At 41.7% G+C, this 27460-nt stretch overlaps 1 protein-coding gene across 1 annotated transcript; it reads left to right on the top strand.

Moving 5' to 3' along the window:
- The first annotated feature begins 1999 nt into the window (after positions 1 to 1999).
- On the top strand, positions 2000 to 27460 carry LOC119648050 (leucine-rich repeat-containing protein 59). Its single transcript, XM_038049513.1, has 5 exons — positions 2000 to 2322; positions 26080 to 26139; positions 26199 to 26365; positions 26427 to 26526; positions 26589 to 27460. The coding sequence occupies exons 1-5, from the start codon at positions 2230 to 2232 to the stop codon at positions 27108 to 27110; spliced, it is 942 nt and encodes a 313-aa protein (XP_037905441.1). The 5' UTR covers positions 2000 to 2229; the 3' UTR covers positions 27111 to 27460.

Here is a 27460-nt window from a genome sequence, read left to right as displayed (position 1 = left end):
ATTCACTAGGAGGCGTAAGCTTAATCACCTGAGAGCAATAAGATTACATGATATGGAGGTGAAAGGAGAAACAGAGGTCAAATATTTGAGAATTACGCTAGACCAAAAATTACTCTGGAAAACACATGTCGGAAAGCCACGAGGGCTCTGATGACTTGTAGATCCATAGCAGGAAAAAAATGGGGTTGGCAGTCCCGTAAGATACTAGTTTGGATATATACTGCAATAGTAAGGCCAATGATTACCTATGGAGCGGTAATCTAGGGGAGAAAGAACCGAACTCAGCACACAAACCAGGGAATTACACAAGCTCCAAAGACTGGCTTGCGTGTGTATCAGTGGGGACAATGAGGACATGCCCAACGGCATCTCTGGAGGTCCTCCTAGGAATAATCCCTCTCCATCTGCACATACAGATGCAGGCAAGGAGGGCAATATTCAGGATGGCTGGGAGTATCAGTGAGGCGGGGAGCTGCATAAACCGAAGGAAGATTGATATTCTTTCTAGGCAGTATCCCGAATTACTGATACCAAGGGATAACATGATAACGAGGTTTCACTTCGATAAGAAGTTTGAAACACGTTGGAGTAACAAGGGAAACTGGGAGAGCGCAACTGATTACTTGGTACACTGACGGATCCCTCACAGCAGAGGGAGCGGGTTCCGTCGTCATTGGTCCAAGGAAAATGTACTTTGAGCCAATGGGCAGGTATACTAGCATATTCCAGGCGGAAATATACGCCATACACAAATGTGCCTCCTTTAATCTGCAAAGGAACTATTCGGGGGCAGAACATAGCTATTCTCGCCGATAGCCAAGCAGCGATCAAGGCACTTAGGTCCAACCAGGTGACCTCTAAACTGGTGTGGGAATGCCTTGAGAGACTGAATACATTCGGCTAGTACAACAAGGTCTGGATACTTTGTTTCAGGTCATGCTGTGTTGGAAGGCAACGAGGTAGCAGGCGAACTAGCCAAGAAGGGAGCAGGGAGGTCCTTTACATGGGCCAGAACCCTTCTGTGAAATCGGAAACGGTTTCACGGCTATGACTCGCAGAAATGAAGTCGAACGGTTGTGGGAACTATACAGGGCGGGCCTACCAGGGATGAAGCAATCCAGGGTGCTTATTGGGGGATACGGAACCCATGCGAACAAAGGATTGCTTAAAGCCTCATCAAAAAGAACCTCCGAATCATAGTGGGAATTCTCACTGTTCATTGTAGGCTGAACTATCATCTAGGGAAGCTAGGGATATCTACGGACACTGCCTGCAGGTTTTGTGCGGAGGATGATGAAACCTCTACGCACGTTCCGGGACTGTGTCCGGCACTTGTGGAAAGTAGGTTGAGGCATCTGGGGGAACACTTAATACCAGATGCAAAGCTGAAAGATCTGGAAGTAGGGAACATTCTAAAGTTCCTGACGGTTATAGGCCTGCTTGAGATACTATGATCAATACTATAACCAATAAAAGGGGCACAATAGTTATTTAGGGACGCGGGGCGACTTTCCCTTAACAAAATAATAATAAAAACACATTTCTCGGCAGACCCTAAAGTCTACTCAACTTTGGTCGAATCACTCTGCACTTATGTGCGATATCTAGACTTACCCAATTATGTGTCTTTTTATTTTAGCCAACTGTGTATTTGCACTTTCCTTCCACGTTTTTATGGAATCCTAAATTTTTGTTTACAGGAAGCATGAACTTGTTGCCAAACATCAGCTGACTGTCAGTTCGCCAAGGAAAGGCGTAGAGTGACAGGGGTTAGTCGAGTTTCTCTCCTCTGAAAATCAGTTGTTGAAATAATTAGGAGCACTGGATGTTGATAGAATATTCAAATTGATGTTAATTCTGTGCCAACTTAGAGAATTTTCAAAACAAAACTTTGAAATCCGTAGACACATTCGAGCCTTTCTACATTTTAGGGCCGGATCATAATTTATCACCTCGAGCACTAGAATCCACCTCATTTCTTTATCATTTCCCCCTAAACTACACTCTGCCCGTCATCTGCCTACTCAAATTCGAAAAAGATGCAAAATAGAAATTTCTTTGTTTTGACAAGTCGCGTCTGTCAAAACAACTGAAAGCCGGCGTTAACTCTTAGAACATCAAAATTTTATTTTTCTCCTTCAAAATTTCGTGTATCAAATATCCACCAAGGCCCACGTTTCCGATCCGAGTTTTCAAGTGCACTTTCCAGTGAGGCGAAAAACGTAGAAAATGTCGACGAAAGTGAATGTGAAAGATCGCGTGGAAGACAACACCATCGACTTGAGCCTCTCCGAGCTGACCGAAGTTCCGGTTCGAGAAATTGTAAGTCCAAGTTTACATTCACGTCTTATCGCGATTTCTATAAATAGCAATGCAAACGCTACATGGGGAGTGACCCGGGAGCAACGGACGGAAATAATTCTTGTTGGAATGTTATTGCGGAATTTCTGATTAGCCTATTTGCTCTGTGAGCGATATTTTGTCGAAACGCAGCGATACTGATATTGTTCACACATTTTGGCTGTTTGTAGAGATAACACTCCTTAAAATGGGTAACACCTTCCATTTCCAAAGCAGTTTGGCAACCTCGACTAGGTCCCTACAAAAGTAACGCGACTTTCTATGATGGGAGACTTCAGTAACAAAGAAAGGCAATCCTTTCAATGACTTAGACAAATTGAGGGGATCACTAGAGAGCACCAAATGATAGCTGCCCTGTTTCATCCGTGGGTGACTTCCTAAGCGGTGAGAGGATTATGACGGGTCCGCATGGTATCCACTTTTAAGTTTTGAGACCAACAACTCCAGCTGAACAAATTTGATATTGCTCCACTGTGTGTAAAAGTGACGTTCACGAGGCCTTTTCAAGCTGCAATAACTACATTGTAGTGGCAAATGTGACTGGGCAATGGCCAAAAGTCCATCCTGAGTGGCCGAGAATGACCAAGAGCGAAGAACTATCTTAAAGACCTAAAAAGATGGAGAAATTCAACCATAAAATTCCGGACCCGAGTACACCGATCGAATGGGAGGATCCACGACAGACCGGACGGGCTTAGAAAGGAAAAGCGGAAGAGAAAGTGCTCAAATTAAAAAGAATTTAATTGAAATTCATGTTAAAATATATATTCTCTACCATTAGCCAAATAAAAAATAAAAGATACGGTATTTAATTCAATCGTAAAAAGATGAACAAAATAAAATGCGAATAAGGGAATAAATGAAAATTAAAATAAACTGATATAATAAAAGGAAAATCTTAAAATAAAGATAAAAAAGCATAATTAAAATAAAAGCCCAAGAGTCGATGCGGGTGAGGCGGCATCAACAACACCACGCCGCACTACGGGCAACAGTTTCAGTACTCGAAGAAGCAAACTTCTTCACCATTCGGCGACGTCTCCGCTGAGGTTCGGGTCGAATTTCGAAATTCGACGGGACGTCGACGAGATTTACTAAGGCAGGACATTGCTAGACAGATTCAAATCAGCTCTGGCAATGTCAGCACACGGGTTAAGAAATAAGTACAGAGGGCTTACCGGAACTTGTTGTCATCAACGGCGCATCATCCGATTTCCGGTCTGAATTAGTAAGAAACTCCAGACACCCCGGTTTTGCTCCGAGGTCCAGCAATTCGGTATCCCTAAAAGCTGTCTGACGTCCTAACCTACGCCATCGTTCCATGTCGGGCAGGGTCTGCCCCGTCTTCTTTTTCTACCATAAATACTGTCATAGATTTTGCAGGCTGGATTATCCTCATCCATACGGATTAAATGACCCGTCCACCGCAAACTATTGAACCGGATTTTAATTACAACCACACGGTCATGGTATCGTTCATAGACTTCGACGTTATATGGGCTACAAAATCATCCATGTAGAAGGCCAAAAATTCTTCAGAGGATTCTTCTCTCGAACGTGGCCAAAAGTTTGCAGTTTTTTTTTTTTGCTAACAACCCAAGCCTCCGAGGAATACATAAGGAATGGGAAGATCATTGTCTTTTACAGTAAGAATTTTGATCCTATGGTGAGACGTTTCGAGCAAAACATTTTTTGTTAGCTGAAGTAGGCTCTGCGTGCGCGAATTTCATCGTCATAGCTGTTATCGGTTGTGATTTTCGACCCTAGATAGCAGAAATTCTCAACGGTCTCAAAGTTGTAGTCTCCTATCTTTATTGTTTTCGTGTGACCAGTGCAACTTGATGATGTTCGTTTTTTGATTTTAGCCCATGACGTTGCCACCATGTTCGATCTGGATGAAGGTAGACTGGACATCTCGGGTTGTTCTTTCCATAATATCAATATCGTCGGCGTAGGTCAGCAGTTGGGTGGATTTGAAGAGGATGGTGCCTCTCGCATTCACATCTACATCGCGAATCATTTTCTCCACGGCCATATTAAAGAGGATGCATGATAGGGAATCCCCTTGTCTTAGACCGTTGTTGATGTTGAATGGTCTCGGGAGTGATCCTACTGCTTTTATCGGGCCTCGCACATTGGTCAGGGGCAGCCTAGAGTCTTATCAATTTCGCCGGGATACCGAATTCTTTCATGGCCGTGTACAGTTTTACCCTGGCTATGCTGTCATAGGCGGCTTTATGTCGATGAAAAGACGTAACTGATGGCCATATTCCAGAAATTTTTCCATCGTTTGCCGCAGAGAGAAAATCTAAAATGTTGCTGATTTGCCTAGAGTGAGACCTCTTTGGTATGGGCCAATGATGTTCTGAGCGTATGGGGCTGTCCGGTCTAGCAAGATAGCGGAGAATATCTTATAGATGGTACTCAGCAACGTGATACCTCTATAATTGCTGCACTGCATGATATCCCTCCCTTTATGTACGGGACAAATAATGCCTTGTTGCCAGTCGTCAGGCATTGATTCGCTATCCCACCACGCGAGCATCAGTTTATGAACCACTTAGGTCCATAACTAATCAACTCGACTGTAATTCCATCAGCTCCTGGCGACTTATGGTTTTTAAGCCGGCAGTAAGCGAAATCCGGCCAGTCGAGCAGTAGAAAGTTATTTTTTCTGCTGCTTTTGTGGTATTTTCAAAGTGCCAAGCTAAGTTTCAATAGTAGGCCGTAAAAAAGCTTTCATAAAAATAGTTTTTTAATTTTGAATTGCCCATGGAATCACAGAGAAAAGAAATTTAGTTTCTTTTTAATTTAAACCCGTACTTGCTGTAATATGTTCTTTAAATATTTCTGAAGCAAAAATAAATTTCCGCTCAATAGAAACTTTTATAATCATATCTAGTTGTTCTTAATCTAATAAGAGAATAAATACTTTTTAAGTGGCGTAATAGTATTTCACTGAAGTGATGACCCCGTCGTGAACTGCTGGCTGCGCGTGACGAGATGGCGGAGTTGGCTTCAATTTAGGACGGCCTCCCGTAGCTGGCGCAAAAATCCGGTCTCACCAAGTCCGCCTCTGTTATCGAGGACCTGGACGCCGGGGAGTCGCAGGTGACACCAGATTAGCAGGGCTGGCAGCAAACTACTTGTGTACGATTGTACGGAAGCCAAGCAGAACGAAAGGCAAGCCCTGCGACCAGGATGACCCGTCGCGTAACATAATGGCTGCTTTCAGCGCCCGATGCTAACGTTCTAACCTCATCGGACTGGGGATGGTATGCAGTTGTCCGCTGGCGTTTGAATCCAAGAAGCTTTCCGGGCTCTGAGAATAGAGTAGATTGCATTCCCTGGTCTCTGTGATGCTCACAGCGAGAAAAACAAAGCGTGGGGTCACTCTCGACAGAGGGCTTCGGCACATGCTTCAAAGGTAGTGTAAACCGATCAAAGATCGTAAGGCAAAATTTGGAATACACGCATACCTAGCGACTTTACACTTTTGGTATGTGATGCACTCTCGGGCCTAAGAATTCATGTCCTTATTCATGGAAGGCCAAAAATATTTGTGGATATTAGCCGGTTCGTCGTGTGAATACCGCCGTGCGCAATGTCGTGCACCAAGCAAGATTTTTCCTTACGAACAGCGGCGGAATAAATGGCCTAGGTTCCTTTTTGGAGATCTCGCAACAGATAGAGGAAGGTGTGCCGAACATGGAGTCCGACCGCACGCTCTGAGGAACTGCGTTATTCTTTTAGGCCACAGCGATTTTTGAAATATCGAAGCTTCAACGACTAAGTAATCTTTACGGACACATGTTGAATATCCGATGCCGATTCAAAAAGTCCCTCTTACGTAAAGCCTTGTCGAAATCGATGGGGTATGTCGATGTGTCAGTGTAGGCGGATCCAGAGAGCAGCCCAACCAGCTTTTTGCAATCAAGCTTTCGAAGTGTCCTCTCTGTCGATCACACTTTCGAGTTGTCCCAGGACGGATCAGCACAAAGTCTTTTCTTTCAACCACGTAATTCATCGCGTGCCGCCTTCCCATATCCTCAGAAGGTGTGGTAAAAGAAATCAATCTTATTTTTTGGATATTGCCAAACTGCACGAATACACCGACCGGTTCTTCAACGGCTAACGCTTACCAAGCTTTCTCCAGATGAACAGGCTAAAAGCCAGGAAAGTGTTGGTATTTAACCAAATCCCCCTTCCGATGAAGTGAAATCCGAACACCATCTTTGGTAGTAGTAACAGTTAGCTTGAAGCTCTTTAATGTTAGTTAACACCACTTAAGTTCTTCTTTTTTTTCTTCAACCTTTGTCCCGCTTTCACAAGCGGGGTCGGCTCATGGTAATCGGTTTCGCCATTTGGCTCTATCGAATGCCTGATCTGGATGGAATCTCGAGGCTTTTAAATCCCCATCGAACGTATCAACCCACCGTAGTTTAGGCCTCCCTTTTGGTCGTTTACCATCGACTTCGATGTTCACACCAATTGGCAAATGAATCCTCGTTAGCACGAATTGCGTGACCGTATCATTGAAGACGCCGCTCTCGCAACTTTTCACGATCGGTGCAACCCCATAACGATCGCGGATATCCTCATTTCGGATGTGATCAAAACTTGTGACGCCACTAGTCCAACACAACATCTTCGTCTCTATTACCGCAAGACGTCGTTCATTGTCTTTTATGGTCGGCCAACACTCAGAACCATAGAGAGCGATAGGACGACGACATTGCGGTAAATTTTCGATTTGAGACGTTCGTTGATACGTCGATCACAAAGAACACCAGTTGTGGCACGCCACTTCATTCAGGTCGCGTTAATGCGTGAAGTAATTTCATAACGCAGTTCTCCATGGGCTGATAGCGTTGACCTGAGGTATTTAAATCGCTCAGTTCTGGGCAGATCACTGCCGCTGACAGTGATTGTGTCTGTTTCATGGGAATCGGTCATCAAAAATTCAGTTTTGTTTAGATTCAATCTGAGACCGTGTTGCATGAGGCGATCATTCCATTTTTGGACAAGTTGCTCGAGATCATTTTTGCTATCAGATGCTAGGAAAACATCATCTGTATAAAGCACTGTGTAGGGTGCTGGACGTTGGATATCCCGTGTAACGGTGTCCATAACAAGAACAAAGAGAAGTGGTAAGAGGACACTTCCTTGATGAACACCAACAGAGACACGAAGCGGTTTTGATACACCCGCCATACTTCGAACTTTATTTTTCGGATCGTGATAGAGCAATTGAACCCAGCGCACGTGTTCTTCTGGCACTACGTGTTGTCGTAAAGCATACCAGATGAGTTCGTGTGGCACACGGTCAAACGCTTTCTCTAGATCCAGAAAAGCAACGTAAACAGGACGATGCTTCTCACGGTGTTTCTCCATGAGTAACCGCGCAGCGTGTATTGCGCCAGTAGTTCTGCAGTTTTGACAAATCCGGCTTGTTCTCGGTTATTTCAACGATTTCGCGAATACGGTTGTCAAGAATGCGTTCAAAAAATCTTCATGGTATGGGAAAGTAACCAGATCGGAAGGTAGTTTGAGCATTCTGCTGGACTACCTTTCTTTTTCCATATTGGAATAGTGGTACTTTCTTGCCGTCAGATGGTGTTCTCCCTTCCTGAATAAACCGATTAAAGAATTCAGAGTGCAAAAAAGCCACAGTGTTAGGTCACAGCTCTTCGTTTTCCAGAGCTCAGATGCGATGTCGTCAGGTTTTGTGGCTCGAAATATTCTCTCGTGTACGTTCGTTACGGCTTTTAGCGAGTCGATACAGATCTCTCTCACCATCCCGAGTGTCCAGGTTATCGTAAAGATTTTTGTAATGGTTTGCTCGGGTGACAGCGACCGTCTTTGCTTCCCGACCGCCATTTCTATAAATTTGCCAATTAGCACTCCAACTATACTCTATTTATCTCTTTCCCTGATTTCAGCATTTTATTTTTGTTTTACTGAGGATAGTACAGAGTACGTTGCCTCAAACCCTCCTCCTTTACCTGGGCTTGGGACCAGCATACTATTATAATAGTATCATCTCTTCAGTTAAACGCTCAATATAGGTTTTCTTAATTAACGAAACTGCCGGCTAGGAATTTGATCGAGATGGATTTATTATAGGTGGTTCCATTAAAATGTCATTGTACAATCTGGCATACGACATCCGTCGATTACAATAATTTCTGGATTTTTAGGCATAATCCTTTCATTGAACTTGGACTCAAAATTCTTTGTTTAGGAAGTTTATAGAGAAAGAAGCATAGCCTCAAGAGAGGCTTCGTTCATTGCAAATATACTAAGTTGTACGCAATCTGTTTTATGATATTTGCAAATGAAAGCTTTTCATGGTTATTTCAAATCGTTTCATTTCCTATCTAGATTTATTCACAATTTCCAAATTACTCAAAGTGCAATCTATGGGATTTTAATCGGAGCAAATACAAATGCAAATTTACGGATGAAAAAGCTCGTTCACTTTCTTGTAATTCAACACTATGCAGGATAGTCACTGTAGTGCAGATTCTATTTTCTAACATCGTCCTCAACTCCCAAATTGAACCCAAACGTGCAAAACTGACTCACCTCCCATATTAGAATGCATAACGAAATTTTCAGCAGACATCCTCGTTGGTCCTTTTTGCTATTATGCTTCCAACATTCTCATTCTTCTTAGAACACTTTCGATAGGAGAGTGGAATTAGGGTAGCCGAGAGGAATGCACGAAAATTTGGTAATATCATCCTGCAGACCACGGTGATTAGGGTGCACATATGAAAAAGGATACCCTCATGTATGCAAGCATGTGTACCTCGCGTTGCTTTATTTTCGAATCACACGCGACCGTAACTGTCTAACATCTGGCACCGAATTTGAAAGTACTCGCACCGTCGCTGCACGTAGTTGAATTTGGTGAATTGTCGTTAAAGGTTGCATCTCGGAAGTAATCACGAATCTCGGTAATTTGTCATTTGTTTGTGGTGCTTCAGGTTTTCGTAGTTGCTCTTTGTTTTGCATGTGAAATTTGAGTAGTTTTCAGCTTTGAGGTTCAGGAAAGGAGTCTGTTAACTGGTGGAAAGGATTAAATTTCGGAAATAATTCAGACGAGTTTTTGTCGTCCTTGAAAGCTAAAATTTCAATTTAATTAATCCTTTGAGCAAATGTGTTTAACGTACAGTACACCAAAGGATTGAAGTTCGTTATTTCTGTTGCTAACTCTTTCGAAAGATTTGAGTCTAGTTTTAATATTGTGCTACGAAATCTTAGAACTGTTGGTGCTTTGATGTATATTTTACTAAAGGGAATGTCTTTAGCGTATGTGAAAGGACTTCTTAAAATCAAAAAAACCATGCTTTCAAAAAGTAAAGAGGTAGTTCCCTTCATCAGTGCTAACAAGTCCTATCAACTTTCTACTTCTTTGCCATTGGGAAAGTAATTTAACTCTTTTTATTTGTTTGCAGCTGATAGTTTTGTTTATACGTCGGCATAAGTTGTACTGTTATCTATTGTATAATCTTTCAAAATATGTCGCTGATTTTTTGTATAGTGTTAGGTTGTTGCACATGATTTGGTACAAAAATTTAAAACCACTGTAAAGCTTACAAAGATTTATTTAATTAATCAAAATAGGTGTCAGTCGATGCAAAACACTTCTCCCAGCGAGATACAAGAGCATGTATGCCAGTTTCGTAGATGTACAATTTTCAGTGGTTGATAAACTCGTCGAAGGCAATTTTGATGACCTCTTCATTCCTCAATTGTTATTTCGCCAAAAAATGATCCAAATGCTTGAAGAAGTGGTAGTCGATTGGCGAAAGGGCCGGTGAAGATGGTGGATGAAGCAGAGTCTCATACTGCGATTCGTTCAACTTTTGAATCGTTGTTCTGGATTCATGAAGTGGTGCATTGTCGTGAAGGAGTATCACATCATCTCTATTAACTAATTTCGGCCGTGGAATACACAATTTTTGGTACATTTTCTCGAGTTTGGCACAGTATTTCTGTGCATTTATCGTTTCTCCAGGTGCCAAGAAAGAATAGTGGATAACTCCAGCTGTAGACCACCAAATAGTCACCATTACCGTCTTCGGCTGGAGGCTCGGTTTCGGCATATGCTTCGATGGCTCATCAGCATCTAGCCATTATGCCGATCGGCGACCATTGTCATATAATATCCACTTTTCATCACATGTCACTATTCTGTGCAAAAAGGGATCGCTTCTGTTGCGGGAGAGTAAAGAACTGCAAATTTCCATTCGAAGCGCCATGTTTTGCTCTGTAAGGGCTAGCGGTACCCATTTGTCGAGCTTTTTCATCTTTCCAAGTTGTTGCAAGCAACGCCCAGTTTTTCTGCAATGTCTCTCACAGACTGACGTGGGTCGGATTCGAATAGCAAACTCAGCTCCTTGTTATCAATCGATGGTTCTGGATGTCCACGTGGCTAACTTTGATGGTTCACGTCACCTGACCGGAATTTTTCGAACCACCGCCATGTGGTTCGTTCGCTTACCGTATCACCTGAGCTGTTAATGTTCCTGGTTGCCTCCGCTGCTTTATGACCGAGTTTGAACTCATACAGAAAAAGGGTACGTTCTTGACTCGTTTCCATCCTTTTTTCCTTTTTATTCATTGTTATCACAGCGATGGTCAAAACTGAAATGACTCCTTGATTGAATGTAGGAGTATTTATACTTCATTATCCGACACCAACAACGTTTTCTGCTTATGTTCTTTCCGCCTATTGTTAAAAAATTGAACTTCTATCCTTTGTTGATAAACAAAATATGTTTCAGGATATTGCTTTCGTTTGGGCACAGACAAAATACATCGTAACTGTAAACTCAGTAAGAAACGGCTGTTTTTCTGGTTTCAGTTGGTGAAATTTTTTAGAGTCCTGTTTAGTTTTGGATGAACAAGGCGTTATCTTTTCTTAGCTAAAAGCGCTTTTGGTATTTACGGATACGATTAGAACAAACGGAAACTTTGTGCTTCAACACTGGAAGGACTTCCGTGATTGGCATATTATCCTATGCAACCTAACTATAGGATTTCCAAGATTTGCTTAGGCGGCGCATCCAATTTCTTTTCTCAAATTTTCGATCCTTTTGTTGAGCTTTTGTTCGCTCCAAAAGGGTCATTGTAAAGACGATAACCGTGGCAGCCATAACATAAATCAAGCTGGGAACCTCTGGTGTATTAACTTTGCAAGTCAAACAACCGCCCGAAAGTCTTTCAACGGCACCAATAATTCTGTTAGTTTCCAAAGTAAACAATAAATTTGGGATATAATATTCTGTGAATGCGACGTGAAATGTGACCAAAGGTTCATTAAAATTTGGGTTGACAGTTAATTTCATTGCAATCGAACTAAGTGAGGTCATTGTAGTACGAATTATGGGTCTTTTACAGAACATTATTTCCCTAGTGAAGAAAAAGGGTAAAGTGAAATCGACACTCGTCCGCAGGTGTTTATTTAGATTAACAGTTCTGCGTTATACGCCACATCTTCTAAATTCCTTCTGAATAGCGGCCTGCACTACTGATGAAAGCATCTTAACCGGGTAGACACAGGGGCACAGTAAGCGATGATGAAATGATTATTGCTTACCTAATTAGAGGTTTCTTACCCTTATTTGGGCAAAATCAACATTCCAAACTTTTCCTTCGAATTTCCTGCTGAAGTCTGCTCCAGTTCGCGCTCAAAAGGCTACGCCCTCAATCAAGCAAAATAACTGAGAAAAAGTTTTTCCAAGTGTTGCTGTTCTAGCTGGAATGCTTTGCGAATTCATCTAACTAGGATTCAATCACCTGTTTATCCTGAATTGCTCCCTTGCGGATTTTCAAAATGTGTGACGCCACTTGCCCAACGTAACATCTTCGTCTCTATTACCACAAGACGCCGTTCATTGTCTCTTATAGTCGGCCAACACTCAGAAACGTAGAGAGCGACAGGACGGACAACATTGCGGTGAATTTTAGATTTGAGACGTCCGTGGATACATCGATTACCACTTCATCTAGGTTGCATTAATGCGTTAAGCAATTGGCTATCCGTAACAGACAATGATTGTACCTGTTTCATGGGGATCCGTTGCACGAGGCGATCATTCCATTTCTGGACAAGTTGCTCGAGATCATTTTTGCTATTTCCTGCTAGGAAAACATCTTCTGCATAAAGCAGTGTATAGGGCGCTGGACGTTGGGTGTCCGGTGCGACGGTGTCTATAACAAGAACAAAGAGGAGTAGTGAGAGGGCGCTTCCTTGATGAACATTAACAGAAACGAAACGGTTTTGATACACCCGCCACACTTCAGTATCATTATAACCAAGCTTAATGCTGCGCAAGTGATAAGCTCAGAGTAACGAGACAAAAACGATACAAACGCAGACAATGATGACAGCTGGGGTTCGAACCCAGACCAACGAGATTGAGCGGTTGGCTTTCTACCCCCTCAACCGCTGTCAATGTTATCAATCTATGATGACACAAAATTGCATTCTAACATACGTTAACCAAGTCTGGTGTTGGCTATTTGGAACATTTCCTGTTAAACAAAACATCGCTTGCAGAATATTATTCTTAATGCCGCTGCCGCTTACATCCACCCAATTGCACATTGGGGTCGCGGTATGAGTTTGGGAAATCTTCCAAACAATCGCCCAGCTGGAACCTAACTTGCCCGATACTCGAATAATGTGCCGCCAATTGCGAGGTAGTGAAAGTTGTAGAAGGCATCTCATTTAGATCATTCATCCCGATTAAATGTTATTTTTAACAAGTTTCCTGAACTGTTTGCCGTTACAAGTAAAAAACATCCTCCTACTTCATATTGAAACTCTCCATTTATGCGTACCACTGCATTTTGTGATGCTCTTTGGCTTGGATGGGAAAGCCGCTCCTTTAGCCAAGCATGGTGTCGCCTAACCTATTGACCCGAATTCCATCTACAACCAAACAGTCGTTAATTGCTCATAGATTTTTCGTTGTGTAGACTACGAAATCACCTATCTTAATGTAGAGGAATTCTTCTTTCAAACGCGGCTAAGAGTTCGTAGTTTTTCTTGCTAACAATTCAAATCTCCGAGGAATACATGATGACTGGCAGGATCATAGTCTTGCAGAGTAGAAGCTTTGACGCTATGGTGAGATGTTTCGGGCGGAAAACTTTTTGTAAATTGAAATATGCTTGGCTGGCTGCCAAGAAACGTGCGCAGTTTTGTCATCATAGCTGTAATCGGTTGTCAGCTCTACGCCAACCCCCAAACTGAAGGGCTAGTTGGCATATCTTGTCTCGTATTTAGACGCGAGAGACTCGCTTTCATTCTTCTCCGTCTGTAGTTTTTCGTTAAGAAAGAAGTCCCAGTGATCACCATGTGTACGTGGGAATATGATTTGGAACAGAGCTATTGGTGTTGGTTCAGTACACGTTTCCCAGGTTCTCTCGCTCTCATTCTGAGGTCGTAGAAATCATAAGAAACCCCCTATTTTTCAACCGAGACCTTTAATTTGATACCCCACACGACTATATTTGATGAAACAAAAATTGACACCCCCCTTTTGCATGTATGGGGACCCCCCCCTTAAATTAAAAGGATGTAATTCATTATATGCGTGAGCGTTCACAGTTCCCACTTTTCTACCAAATTTGGTGCCAATCGCTATAATCGTCTCCGAGAAAAATGCGTGTGACGGACAGACAGCCAGACAGTAAACCGATTTTAATAAGGTTTTGTGTTTACACAAAACCTTAAAAAGTTTAACAAAGCACCAAAAATTTAAGATTTCAATAGTTTTTAATAATGGCGTTTACATTTTCCTTCCGCCCTTTTTGGAGGTTGGTGTATAAGTTGCTCTGTATTTCTGGAAAAATTACTACGCCCGCTCAAGATATTAATAGGTATTTGTACTTTTATCCAGTTCCTCACAAAAATTTTTTTAAAAAGCGAAAAAAAAACGGATTTCGTACGAAATGACCCCCCTAAATCAGCTTGATTATCGCTGCTTAGCATTGCATGCACTTCAGCTTGGAAGACCATTCTAGATTGTCCCAAGGAAATAGCTCATTTCTCGTTTTAATTCGAAAAGTAGACTCCTGTTCTAGAGGTCTATTCCGTTTTTAAGCCGATGACGTAGAAGACTTCAGTGTCTTCCGGTACCCCTTCTTCTGGTCCCGTTTTGAACTCTTTTCCGAGCCTCTTCAAAGCACGCTAAAATTGTGCGATTTAGAGTTTCCTATTGAGCTTATGTTGCCAAAGGAATCCTTAGTTACCAAATGAACTACAATTAATTCTCAAGAAGATCATTGAATTTTGCCCAATTCGTTTTGCCTAGGATTCAATCTTTGTTTTACAATCCGTTCATCCGCAATAGTCAGACAAAATTCTAAGTAACAGTGATCTGACAGTGGGACTTCATATAATATCCGCCGGTCTCTAATCAACTCTAATATTTAGGTACAAATTGTAAGGCTAATTACTTTACTTTTCCTTGGCCTGACGAACTTTGAGGCACAACCCACGTTCGCTGAGACTAGCTGAAATGATGAAATGAAATAATTTTTCTCCACCGTAATCCGTCCACGAGGAAAGAACATATTTAATGGTGTTCCAATGTTGAGCTAGAATAGATGCGAAAGCAAGCGATGGCAAGCACCCATCAAATGATAATCGTGGTGGATATCGATGTTAACAGCTCTCTTTTGACGCACATCTAAAAGACGACTCCTGAATCTCCTGCTGATTGCGAAGTGGTCAGTCTGATTAAATGTACGTCGCCAATCGGTTGAAATCCAAGTAACCGTATGGTAAGCACTGTGTTTGAACAATGTGCCGCCAATGACGAGGCGGTGGAAGCTATAGAAAGCCACAAACTACTCAGCACATTATTACGGTATTGAATTAGTGTTTCCTTATCATATATCAGAGCCCACTTCATCATCATCAACGGCGCAACAACCGGTATCCAGTCTAGACCTGCCTTAATAAGCAACTCCAGACATCCCGGTTTTGCGCCGAGGTCCACTAATTCGATATCCCTAAAAGCTGTCTGGCGTCCTGACCTACGCCATCGCTCCATCTTAGGCAGGGTCTGGCTCGTCTTATTTTTCTACCATAGATATTGCCCTTATAGACTTTCCGGGTGGGATCATCCTCATCCATACGGATTAAGTGACCCGCCCACCGTAACCTATTGAGCCGGATTTTATCCACAACCGGACGGTCATGGTATCGCTCATAGATTTCGTCATTGTGTAGGCTACGGAATCGTCCATCCTCATGTAGGGGGCCAAAAATTCTTCGGAGGATTCTTCTCTCGAACGCGGCCAAGAGTTCGCAATTTTTCTTGCTAAGAATCCATGTTTCCGAGGAATACATGAGGACTGGCAAGATCATAGTCTTGTACAGTAAGAGCTTTGACCCTATGGTGAGACGTTTCGAGCGGAATAGTCTTTGTAAGCTGAAATAGGCTCTGTTGGCTGACAACAACCGTGAGCGGATTTCATCATCGTAGCTGTTATCGGTTGTGATTTTCGACCCTAGATAGGAGAAATTGTCAATGGTCTCAAAGTTGTATTCTCCTATCCTTATTCTTCTTCGTGTTTGACCAGTGCGGTTTGATGTTGTTGGTTGATTCGTCTTCTGTGCTGACGTTTCCACCATATATTTTGTCTTGCCTTCATTGATGTGCAGCCCAAGATCTCGCGGCGCCTGCTCGATCTGGATGAAGGCAGTTTGTACGTCTCGGGTGGTTCTTCCCATGATGTCGATATCGTCAGCATAGGCCAGTAGTTGAGTGAACTTGAAGAAGATCGTACCTCTTGCATTTACCTCAGCATCACGGATCACTTTCCCGAGGGCCAGGTTAAAGAGGACGCATGATAGCGCATCCCCTTGTCGTAGACCGTTGTTGATGTCGAATGGTCTTGAGAGTGATCCTGCTGCTTTTATCTGGCCTCGCACATTGGTCAGGGTCAGCCTAGTCACTCTTATTAATTTCGTCGGGATATCGAATTCTCTCATGGGCGTGTGCAGTTTTACCCTGGCTATGCTATCATGGGCGGCTTTAAAGTCGATGAACAAATGGTGCAACTGTTGTTCATATTCCAACAGTTTTTCCATCGCTTGCCGCAGAGAGAAAATCTGATTTGTTGCTGATTTGCCTGGGGTGAAGCCTGTTCGGTATGGGCCAATGATGTTCTGGGCGTATGGGGTTATCTGGCCTAGCAAGATAGTGGAGAATATCTTATAGATGGTACTCAGAAACGTGATACCTTTATAATTGCTGCACTGTGTGATATCTCCCCTTTTATGTATGAGACAGATAATGCCTTGTTGCCAATCGTCAGACATTGGCTCGCTGTCCCATACCTTGACCACAAGTTGATGAACCACTTCGTGTAACTGGTCGCCTCCATATTTAACCAATTCGGCTGTAATTCCATCGGCTCCTGGCGACTTATGATTTTTTAGCCGATGAATTGCACCGACTGTTTCTCCTAAACTTGGTGGTGGCAGTATTTGTCCGTCGTCTTCAGTTGGTGGGACCTCCAACTCGCCGATGTTCTGGTTGTTCAGTAGCTCATCAAAGCATTCAACCCATCGCTCTAATATGCCCATTCTGTCGGAAATCAGATTTCCCTCTTTGTCTCGGCAGGATGAGCATCGAGGTGTATAAGGCTTCATCCTGCTGACTTGTTGGTAAAACTTCCGCCTTCTGTGCCTGGTGCGGTTGCTCCCTGTACTTTTCTAGTTCACAGACTTGTTGGTTCTCCCAGGCTTCCTTTTTCCGTCTGTGAAGTCGCTTCTCCGCTCGACGGAGTTCGTGATAAATCTCTGCGCGTGCCCGCGTTCTTTGAGAATGCAACATTACTCGGTATGCGGCATTCTTCCGTTCCGTTGCTAGCTTACATTCATCGTCAAACCAGCCGTTCCGACTCCTTTTGCGGCTGGGGCCAAGTATGTTTGTGGCCGTATCCATGATAACGACCCTGCTAATTGAATAGTCCGCAGTCCGTTATCATTTGTTTTTTCATGTAAGCTATGGGAGCCAGCGTATCGCCTGAATACGGGCTCCTTCCCTACTTGGCTGTTAAAATCCCCAAGTATGATTTTGATATCATATCTGGGACAGGCTTGGAGGGTTCGTTCTACTGCCTCGTAGAAGGTATCCTTCTCCGACTCTGCAGTCTCCTCTGTAGGGGCGTGAACGTTTATGAGGCTTATATTTCTAAACTTGCCTCGCAAGCGCAGAGTGCATAGCCGTTCGCTTATGTTTTCAAAGCCGATAACAGCAGGTTTCATTTTTTGGCTGACTAAGAAACCTACTCCGAGCACATGGTTTACTGGATGACCGCTATAATATATGGTGTAGTGGCTCTTCCCCAGGAAACCGGTCCCTGTCCATCGCATCTCTTGTTACGCTGTTATATCAGCCCTATATTAGGACAGGGTATCGGCTAGCTGCTCATCAGCTTCATCTCTGTGCAGGGAGCGCACGTTCCATGAGAAAATGCGCAAATCGTTATTCCGTTGTCGTTGCCGGGTCCGTCGTTTTAAAATCCGTCCTGTCCAAGGCTCCTGTTGTGGCTTCATAACAAGTTGTTTTCCGTGTAGGGTTGTCAGCCCTACCCAACCCCCAACCTGGAGGACCAGTTGGTACAATTTGTCCCGTTTTTAGGCGCGGGAGACTCGCCTTCATCCTTCTCCGTCTGCAGCTTTTCGTTAAGAAAGAGCTCCTAGCGGTCACCACGTGGAGGTGGAGATAGGGCCCACTTGGGTTTTCATAATGTCGGTAGTTCGCATTCGTTTCACATTCCAGAAAACAATCATAAATCGGTGCCGAAAACAAAAGACCATAGTGGAAGAGGCATCCGCTTCCGAAGCATGGAATTCTACTCTTGCAGGTAGCTACCCCACAAATCTCTTATCTCTTTTAGTCGCCTCTTACGACAAGCAGGGAATAATAAATAAGCTAAATTTTCAACGACCGGTGCTCACGGTGGAGTCACTACCTCCGCATCCAGCTTCCGGTTTCTAGCTTATTTTTCAAATAAATAATATTTATTTTGGCTGTCTATTATCTTATACAGTGAAAGACGCAAGAGGTAACATATACCGCCCATTATATCTTTCTTCATCTCCGGCAAGGAGCACACTGTCTAGACGTCGTAGCTTGATGCAAATGTTCAGAGTTCAATTTTGTGAGTAACTTTCTCAAAATAAGACTACAATAATGACTTCGCTGCGATTCATGACCTTAGTCGCTGTTTATATTTACCCTGGAATCATCACTTTACCACAAGTCAGTTACATCTAGGGCGTCTGTGAATGCAAGCCGTTCGTCGCGTTGTTGACGAAAACAAAAAGAAACAAATCGACCACTCAACTGCCGAAATGAATGTCTGCATTGTTTGCATGCTTGAAACTTTCCTTTTTATTCGAATATTCTCTTTCCACGATGAGCAGTTCCAATGCAAGAACTTCCTGTAACCCACCTCAACCCCATGCAGTCATTTGTGTTGCTCCTGCTTCCTTTCTTTTCAAATTCGTCCACATTCCCTCCATAACAAACCCTGGGTACGTCAAAGCGCATAGAACAAGTAACGAAGCAATTCCTAATACTGCAAGTTGTCATCGCTAACAACAGCATTACTTTCCGATGAAAAAATTAAGCCCCATTACCAAAGAACATATCCCTTGAAGGTACGGCTACGAATATGTGCACATCAAAAGTGCAGTGAATTCCGGTGTGCTGTGAGATTGAATATATCTTCAAACGTCCCCATGGGTGGCGGGCGAATCCTAAATGGATTGTGGGCCCTTCTCTGCCTGGGATTACTTTTTCGGATGAAGCAAAATCTGCTCCAACTATCACCTGAGTATGTGTGTTCAAAACTGTGGAAGGTGTTGTAAGAGAACCCTTAATGTTGAAGCACTTGAAAATTTTAAGTAGTCTAGGCCAAATGCTCAAGTACAATGGATCCACCAAAGGTAAGATTGCGCCAGGAGGGAGTAAGTGCACCAAACGAGAAAACATTAACCTCCAGATAGTATTACCGTCTGCCTTGATTTGAGTCAATGAGGAAGTTCTGGCTACTTTTGAGGGCTGAAATTTTATTAATTTCTTGGAATAATTTCGGAGACAATTGGAGTAGTTAAAAGGACAATTGTTCATCTCTCTCCGATCATTCAGTTAGAACTGAGCGCTTTGTTTCAGAATGACACATATTTCCTTGTGTAGCTGCTCCTGCTAGAAAACTAGAGGCACTTCTACAGCAAGCACTGTTAGAGCTTGCTGTAGAAAACGATTGGTTCCAATCCCGGGACAGTTTTGTGGAAATTGGAAAATTTGAAATGTGATTTCGGCAAAAGAGAAATCGACAACCCTCCATCCGAAAAACCGAGACAGACACCGGCATTTTGGCGGTCGGCTGGAAATCAATAATGTCTGAAATTTTCGTGAATGAAAACAGGTGGCGGTAGACTTTAGGAGAATAATATGCAGCAAATGTGCATGGTTTGTTTACGGACAATGTTGTGTTTGTCATTGCGCATGGCGAAATATTGTTATGGTTACTAATTCTTCCGTAGATACTGAAATCTTCGTTATAAAGCTGTTGGCATTCAGTCACAAAGAATTCGCTGTGCATCTTCGCATTTCCCTTACTGTGCGTTACTTCCAAGAAAGTTGTATTTGCAAAATTCGTGCAATTTATCCGTCGTAAGCCATATATTTAGGGTAGATCGCAATCAGTGTGATTTACGTGAGTAGTGACCGTTCAGTCCATTAGGGGTTCAATTTTCGTTATCATTTTAATGGAGTTCGATATATCCTTGTTGCCGCATAAATTTCGCGAATGTACTCGCCTCGACCGGATTGGACGGGTCTTTACACCAGGAAAAGATAGATGAATTGGAAAGGATGAAAGTATAAATCGAAGTGCAGTCTTGCCTCGTTCGCATGAAAATGTCCAATTTCCATTTGAGTTCCGTGATTGATGGTGATAAATATGTGATGGATGGATCAATGCGATCGGTACCAAGGCCGAATTTGACTGACATCAAAAACTAGTTTCTTAGTGTTTTTCAACTGATGTTGCTAAGATCGAACACTGAAACTCTAATTGTTGATTTCATTGTAAAATAAGAACTTATTTCGGAAGTTTGTGATGAATTTTTTAGTCCAGTCTAGAGTTCTCTCTCAATTATCAGCAACATAAATAAGAGCTGAAGGTTGTTACGTTTGAATAACACAGTTTCAGTAATAGATTTTAAAGATCATCCAAATTACGTAGATGCCACTGATCACTGGGTAATAGGTGAAGCTTTGGGGCACTGAAAACCAATATTTAATTCATGGCAGGAATGACTTAAAATGCTCATAAATTGATAAAGCAAATTTACTGCCTTCAACTACGAAACTCAGTCTCAAACTCTCTCTATTTCATTTTACACATATTATCTTAAACCTAAGCAAGTCCGGAAACCGGATGCTTCAGGTATCGAAGGTTTATATTTACTTATGCGAGGAACCTTAAGTGCACGACACGGCAGTTCCACTAGTAGATAATTGAAAATTTAATTATGCAGTATTTTCAAGGTTTTATATAAAACAAAGCATTATCAAAACCAGTCCAATGTCTGTCTGTCATACTCCATTAACTCGGAAAGACTGAACCGATTGTCACGAAATTTGGTGAGAAGATGTGGTCTGTGTGTCCCTTTACATGCAGCGAATGGCGCTATTTTGTGTGGTGTTTGAAGGGGGCTCCTCATATATGCGAAAGCGGGGTGTAAAATGTTCTGCGCAGAATAGTACTTTTCGAAACTGGTCCCATATTTGACATCAGGTAAAATGTAGGGGAGTGAAGGCTCAAAATGTGACCCTCAAGAAATGTAACAGGTCTCGTTCTCAGAAACTATCCAACTGAAAAATCTGAAAAAAATCACAATGATGCATCCCTTCAAAATCTGGCCCTCAAAATACATCCCTTTGCGAAATCTCTACAAATAAAGGTAATAATAGGATAATACCATATTTTGGAAATTTACCCGCTCCCTTCAGGTTTGTCCTAGAAATATCAGCATAGGCGATAGTATAGGACATAATTCTGGGAAATTTGAACGCAATCTAACTACATGTGTTTCTTCAAGAAACCTAAGGTTTATGGATTAGGTATAGCAGATTAAAGGTCAGTTAAGGTTCTATGGCTGAAAGTCGCATTCTACTTTTTAAATGCATTTTTCTCGAAACTGCATCTGCATCTGCCACCGAGGGACGCGGCCGCGTTGCGTGGTAGAGAATATTTTACAGTGTTGTGTGTCATTTCCATATAATTGGCCTGGTTGAGTGTTACGATTTTTCAGTTCTGATGTTGCTCAATTGTAAGAATCGTCAACTCTCCCCCTTCCACTTCTCTCACCCGTTCTCCCGAGCGGTGTATTTCCAGGAGGGTCTGTACTGATTCGTCTGGAGCTCGTGAAAGTATCGTCAGGTTTATAAAGAGAGTCCGACTTGACCGACTCTCTCTCTTTCGCCTTCCAGTTTCTCACACTACGCTCTAAAAGAGTCTCGTTTCGAACACCAAGCAAGCCTCTTATATTCAAGCTGTGAGTTCCTGAAATTTAACCAGTCTTCGTTCTTATTACTTTTGCAAGCACGATTCAGAAGTCGCCTCGGTCTCGGTTCCACCGAGGAACCGTTTTACCGCTTTGGCGTCGCGAAATAGGACAAGCCTCTTCATAGCACTCTAAAAGTATGCAGTTCAGAGTTTCCAATTCATCTACCAACGCTAAAGGCATCCTTAATCGTCTAGGGAACTGTACTTGATTGCCAAGAAGTTCATTGAACTTCATCCAATCCGTTTTCCTAGGCTTCCGTCTTTGTACTGCAGACTGTTCGCCCGCAATAGTCAGATGGAATTCTAGGTATCGGTGATCTGACAATGAAACCTCGTCTAGCACCCGCTAGTGTGTAATCAATTCTAACACTGATAGTCATCCCATGAAAGATTCATATTAAGGTCTTATATTCTACAAAAGAGAAGTTTGGCGTTGAGATCACTCTGAAAAAAACATTCAGTGACTTAGTGATTTAGCGACGATCAAAGTGGACATCAAAATTTATCATTTTCAATAGAAGAAGCAGGCAAGTACCCTACGAAACACTGTCTCCGTGAGCAAATAATCAGGAAAGTTTCAATGATAGCTTTATATTCCTATTTTCTCTACATAACCTCCTAATCGTTTAAAAAAATCAACTGACTTTCGTCTGCTTGTTGAAAAAATAAATATATCAAATATAATTCCTTCATCCGCAATATTCCTGACTACGCTTCACTAGGACGGTGCCCTTTAAAAGAACCTATTCATATTGATTATCTTACATTTCTTAACAAGTTGTCTCTTCACGGCCTAATAGACAGCTGTTTCACCTTTGAGATTCTTTTCCGAGACTCCTCATATGGAGTCCGCAACCCACGTTTTCGCAGTACCTTTCGCAGAGCTCTCATGTCACTTTCACTCGTCTGTGCCGTGAATGCTGTATAAATACAACCGCTTCCAGCTTAAACCGGCTCGTCTTGATCGATTTCGTCATTTTGCCCAGTTAAAGACCTTATCTGGGTGCCAGGCGGCCTATTCGTCGTTTGCCATCGACTTTGATTTTCAGACCAATCTTATCAAGTGAGTTCTCTCCACCGCGAATTACATGTCCATACCATCGAAGACGCTTCTCGCAACTTTTGTTTGATCAGTGCAACTCCATTTCGATGAGATATGTTATGATCCAACGCAACATCTTTGTCTACATTAAGGCAAGGTGTCGTTTACTGTCTTTTATAGTCGGCCACCACTCAGAACTTCATTAAAGTTTGGGTTTGAGACGTTCGTTGATATGTCGATCAGTTGCATGAAACGATCATTCCATTTTTGAACAAGTTGCTCAAAATCAAACAATGTCCATAGCAAAAGCAAAGAAGAGTGGTCACACTTCGAACTTACTTTTCGGATCGTGGTAGAGCAATTTAACTTAAGTGTTGTCGCAGAACATACCAAATGTTTCACTAGCTGCAGAAATGCAATGTAAAGATGGCGAAGCTTCTCACGATGTTTCTGCATGAGTAACCGCGCTGCGTGTATTGTGTCAATAGTTCCGCAGTTCTTGACAAACCTGGCTTAATTCACGATTATTTGAATGATGTCGCGTATATGGTTCTCATGAATGCGTTCACAAATCTTCATGGTATGGTACAGCAACCAGATTGCACGGTAATTTGACCACTCTGCTGGACTATCTTTCTTTTCCATATGGAAACGGTCGTGCTTTCTTGCCAGTCAGATGGAGTTTTAACCGTCTCAGTAAATTGATTGAAGAACTCACACATTGTTGGTCTCAGAACTCAGATGCGATGTCATCAGGTCCTGTTGCTTACCCCGATTTCATTCATTTGATTGCTTTCTCAACTTCCCTGACGCTGACAAGTGGGGTTGCTCCAAATGTAGTGTAGTGTTTGTGAAAGTGGAAGGTTAAACTCGCTATTTATACGTTGCCGCTGTTCGATTAATGAACAAAATACCGTTCTTGTCACTGGCGCAACAGAAGTGTTCGATATCCTGTGTGCGTTGGGGTCCGCCTTTGATAAGTCGATACAGATGATGGTTCGAGTGTCCCAATTTATCGGAAAGGTCTTTGTAATGGACCGCTCGGGTAACAACGTTCCTTTTCTTTGTTTCCCAGTTGGCATTTTTACGAATTTGTCAATTTACAGTTTTTCATCGACAATAAACTTCTCGCAGACTTTCATTTGGACATTGACATTGACCTATAAAATTTGTATTTGCTAATTTTTAGTTGGGCTTATATTAGTTACGTCAAGTAATATTTGCAATTATGCATCGCTTTTCCAGTTTCTTTTATTTCGCAATGAAGTGGATCTATAAGGAAAGTAGAATCGCAATAATAACGCTACATAAGTGCGGGATAGGCAAAAGTATAAAGAAACGAAAAAGAAACAAGTTTTTATTATTTCAATTCATACTACAAATTATGGTCAGTTTTAAAGGACATGATGTACTCAAAAAGACACCCAAATATCAACTCGCTTAAGAAAGCACTAAAACGAGCAGTGTACCACGATAGATGACTAATAATCTCAAAGCTTGTATCAAGGCTAAAGGTGTTCACTTAGTGTTCTCTATTTTCATAGTCCTTAGTGTATTGACAATAAATACTATTATTATACTTTTAAAACATTCTATTGTTTTGTTTTTACATCATTGTATGTTTTTAACTATATTTATTGGGCACAATAGTTCTTTAAGGACGCGGTCCGACTTCCCTTTAACTATATTTATGGGAGTACTAGGTAATAGGCGGTGGGCCAATCCGTTCCTTTCACTATTTTATCGGTGACTTGACTTCACAAGGTAGCAATCAGAGGCCGATGTTTGAGACGATGGTCTCATAGGGAACGGGTTTGTGTATTCAGGACTGCTTCCGTCAGGCTTTTTGAGATACTATAGAACAGTGCTGCAAGCAGGGAAGGAGTGCTCTCCAATGTCCTACTATCTAGTCTCGCTTAAATCCAAAATTTTCAGCATGTAAGGCTGAAACTCACGCTGAAACTGCAGAAAATGAAAACTGAAAATGGTATCATTATGGAGGAGTGTATGCACAAATATTGGTGGACAACAATAATAAATTGTTTTTAAGGTTTTATGTGAAACAAAACTTTATTGGAATTGATTCGATGGTTGTCTGTCTGTCACACCCGATTTGCTCGGAAACGGTTGAACGAATTGTCTCGAAATTTGGTGAAAACGTGTGGTCTCTGAATCCCTTTACATACAGCGGGTGGCATCATTTTAAACTGTATTTAAAGGGGGGCTACCCATACATACGAAAGGGAGGTGTACATTTTTTTTCACAGAATGTGATCATGTGGAGTATCAAATGAAGCACGATTAGCACTTTTTGAAGCTGATACTACTTTTGATATTGGGTAAAACATAGAAGAGTGAGGGCTCCAAAATGTGTGACCCTTTCAGGACTTATCCAACCGAAAAATCCGAAAAAATGCACAATGGTGCATCCATATAAAATTTAGGCCCTAAAATATATCTAATTCCTATATCTGCTTTAAAAATTTACAATGAAAACAACCTTCCTTAACTTCATCCTTGAAGTACAGTTATAACCAATAATATAATACATAAATTTAGGAAGATTGAAAGTTCTAGAAAGTCAAAATTGTATATTTCAAGTGAATCTATCGCCCTCATATGAACGGCGAAGTTGTAATTTAGTGACATATCGAGGAATATTTAGAATTTTTAAGTATGCACGAATGGGAATGGGTACATAGGAAATTTTCCACACAAGATGAACACAAAACCTTTATACCCGAGGCGATAGTAATATGTTTGTGCCTGTACGGTGGGTCCTACAAGCAACATTTTTCACTAATGTAAATTTGAAAGTAATTACATTAAAAGCAAATGCAGTGACTTTGTCGGTTATCCCCAGGTCTTGTTGATGTTTCGGTTGCAAGAGAATTTTTAAATTTTCAGGTTGCTAGCAAGTTTCTATCCCTTTTAGTCAGTTTTGCGACAAGCAGGAAATACCTTGAGTGTGTTCTTAAATTCCAACTCACAGGGCGCTATTCAAATAAGCTTTCAGAAAATTCAAACTCATTCATTTTTTATCCTCTTTCCAGGCTGTATACAAACGAGCAACAACTCTCGATTTATCCAGCAATAATCTAACCTCGCTCGGGGTAATGTATTCCACCATGCATTTCGACATGATTAGAACTAAATTTCGCATTTCATCCAGGATTCATTCTGTCAATTGACACACTTAACAAAACTTGATTTAAGTAAAAATCAGATAGAAGCACTTCCCGAAGAGTTTGGAAAATTAAAAAACCTTCGACATTTGGATTTATACAACAATAAAATAGAAAATTTGCCGCTTAGTTTTGGTAATTTAACAAATTTAAAGTAAGATGTCCTGTATTTGTAAATGATGAATTTTAATTTAAATATATTTTCTTCGCTCCAGATATTTAGATTTAAAATCAAACCCACTTTCACCGTCACTTTCCAAGGTCGCTGGCCTGTGCCTGACAACTAGAGATTGCACTGAAGCCGCTAAAAATACTGTGAGTCTCCAAGCTTTTCCTTGAATTCAATTACAACTATTTATTTACTTCTTGATTTGCAGGTAAAGTTCCTGGCATATCTACAACAAGAGGTAGAAAAAGCCAACGAAAAACTACGCTTAGAGGACGAATCAAAACTTGAAATCGTCGAAGTGAAGAAATCCGAGACGCAGAAATCAAAAAAGAAGAAGAAGAAGAGCAAAAAATCGAAAATGGATAATCAGGCGTCTACCGTGCTTCACGCACAAGACAATGCGAACAACCATAACATCAAAACTAAGAATTCAGATAACTATCACGAAAGCGGAGCATCGCCACCCAAGTCATCGAGCATTTTTATGTCACTCCTTATATTCTGCTTAATTCTATTCGCCAATATTCTCTTCGTTTATTTAGTTTACGGCAACAACAAAGAACTAACGGACAGTGTCATAAGTATCATCCCTCACAACTACCGACAAGGCATTGTCGAAACGCTGAATAAAGTTGGAGTTTTCACATTTTTCGAAAGAACTTCGGACATCGTTCGGCGAACGCTCGGATTAGAACACTTTAGAATCAGAACCTTTGATCACGCTGATTAGATTCGTTACATGAATCCGCTGTACGGCGGGAAACAGCGGGGTTAGCAAAAGAACAAACATTTTCGATCGTAGATAATTCATATACACGCATCTTCCATTTGCTATTTTTCATATCATTCATACATAGATATTCATTATTTTCTGCAATATTTTCATAGATTTATTAACAGACAAAGATTTACACACAATAAAAGTCGAAAATCAAAATGGGAATAAATTCAACACCGCGTACGTACAAACAGTTAGAACTTAATGACGGACTTTTAAAAATGGAAATAAATCTAATTTATACAGTTGAAATGTTGAAGAATAATTATATTAAATAAATATTTGCCATTCTCAAAAATTTA

This window comes from Hermetia illucens, chromosome 2, assembly GCF_905115235.1.
Source record: "Hermetia illucens chromosome 2, iHerIll2.2.curated.20191125, whole genome shotgun sequence".
In the NCBI taxonomy this organism is placed as follows: Eukaryota; Metazoa; Arthropoda; class Insecta; order Diptera; family Stratiomyidae; genus Hermetia; species Hermetia illucens.
This window is presented reverse-complemented; position numbering and strand designations above follow the sequence as displayed.

What these genes read in the sequence shown, in the direction of transcription:
- LOC119648050 (XM_038049513.1), top strand. Translation starts at nt 2,230, where the DNA reads ATGTCGACGAAAGTGAATGTGAAAGATCGCGTGGAAGACAACACCATC. An exon ending in AAGTTCCGGTTCGAGAAATT is followed by an intron (nt 2,323 to 26,079) that starts GTAAGTCCAAGT and finishes TCCTCTTTCCAG; the next exon opens with GCTGTATACAAACGAGCAAC. An exon ending in CTGAAGCCGCTAAAAATACT is followed by an intron (nt 26,527 to 26,588) that starts GTGAGTCTCCAA and finishes CTTGATTTGCAG; the next exon opens with GTAAAGTTCCTGGCATATCT.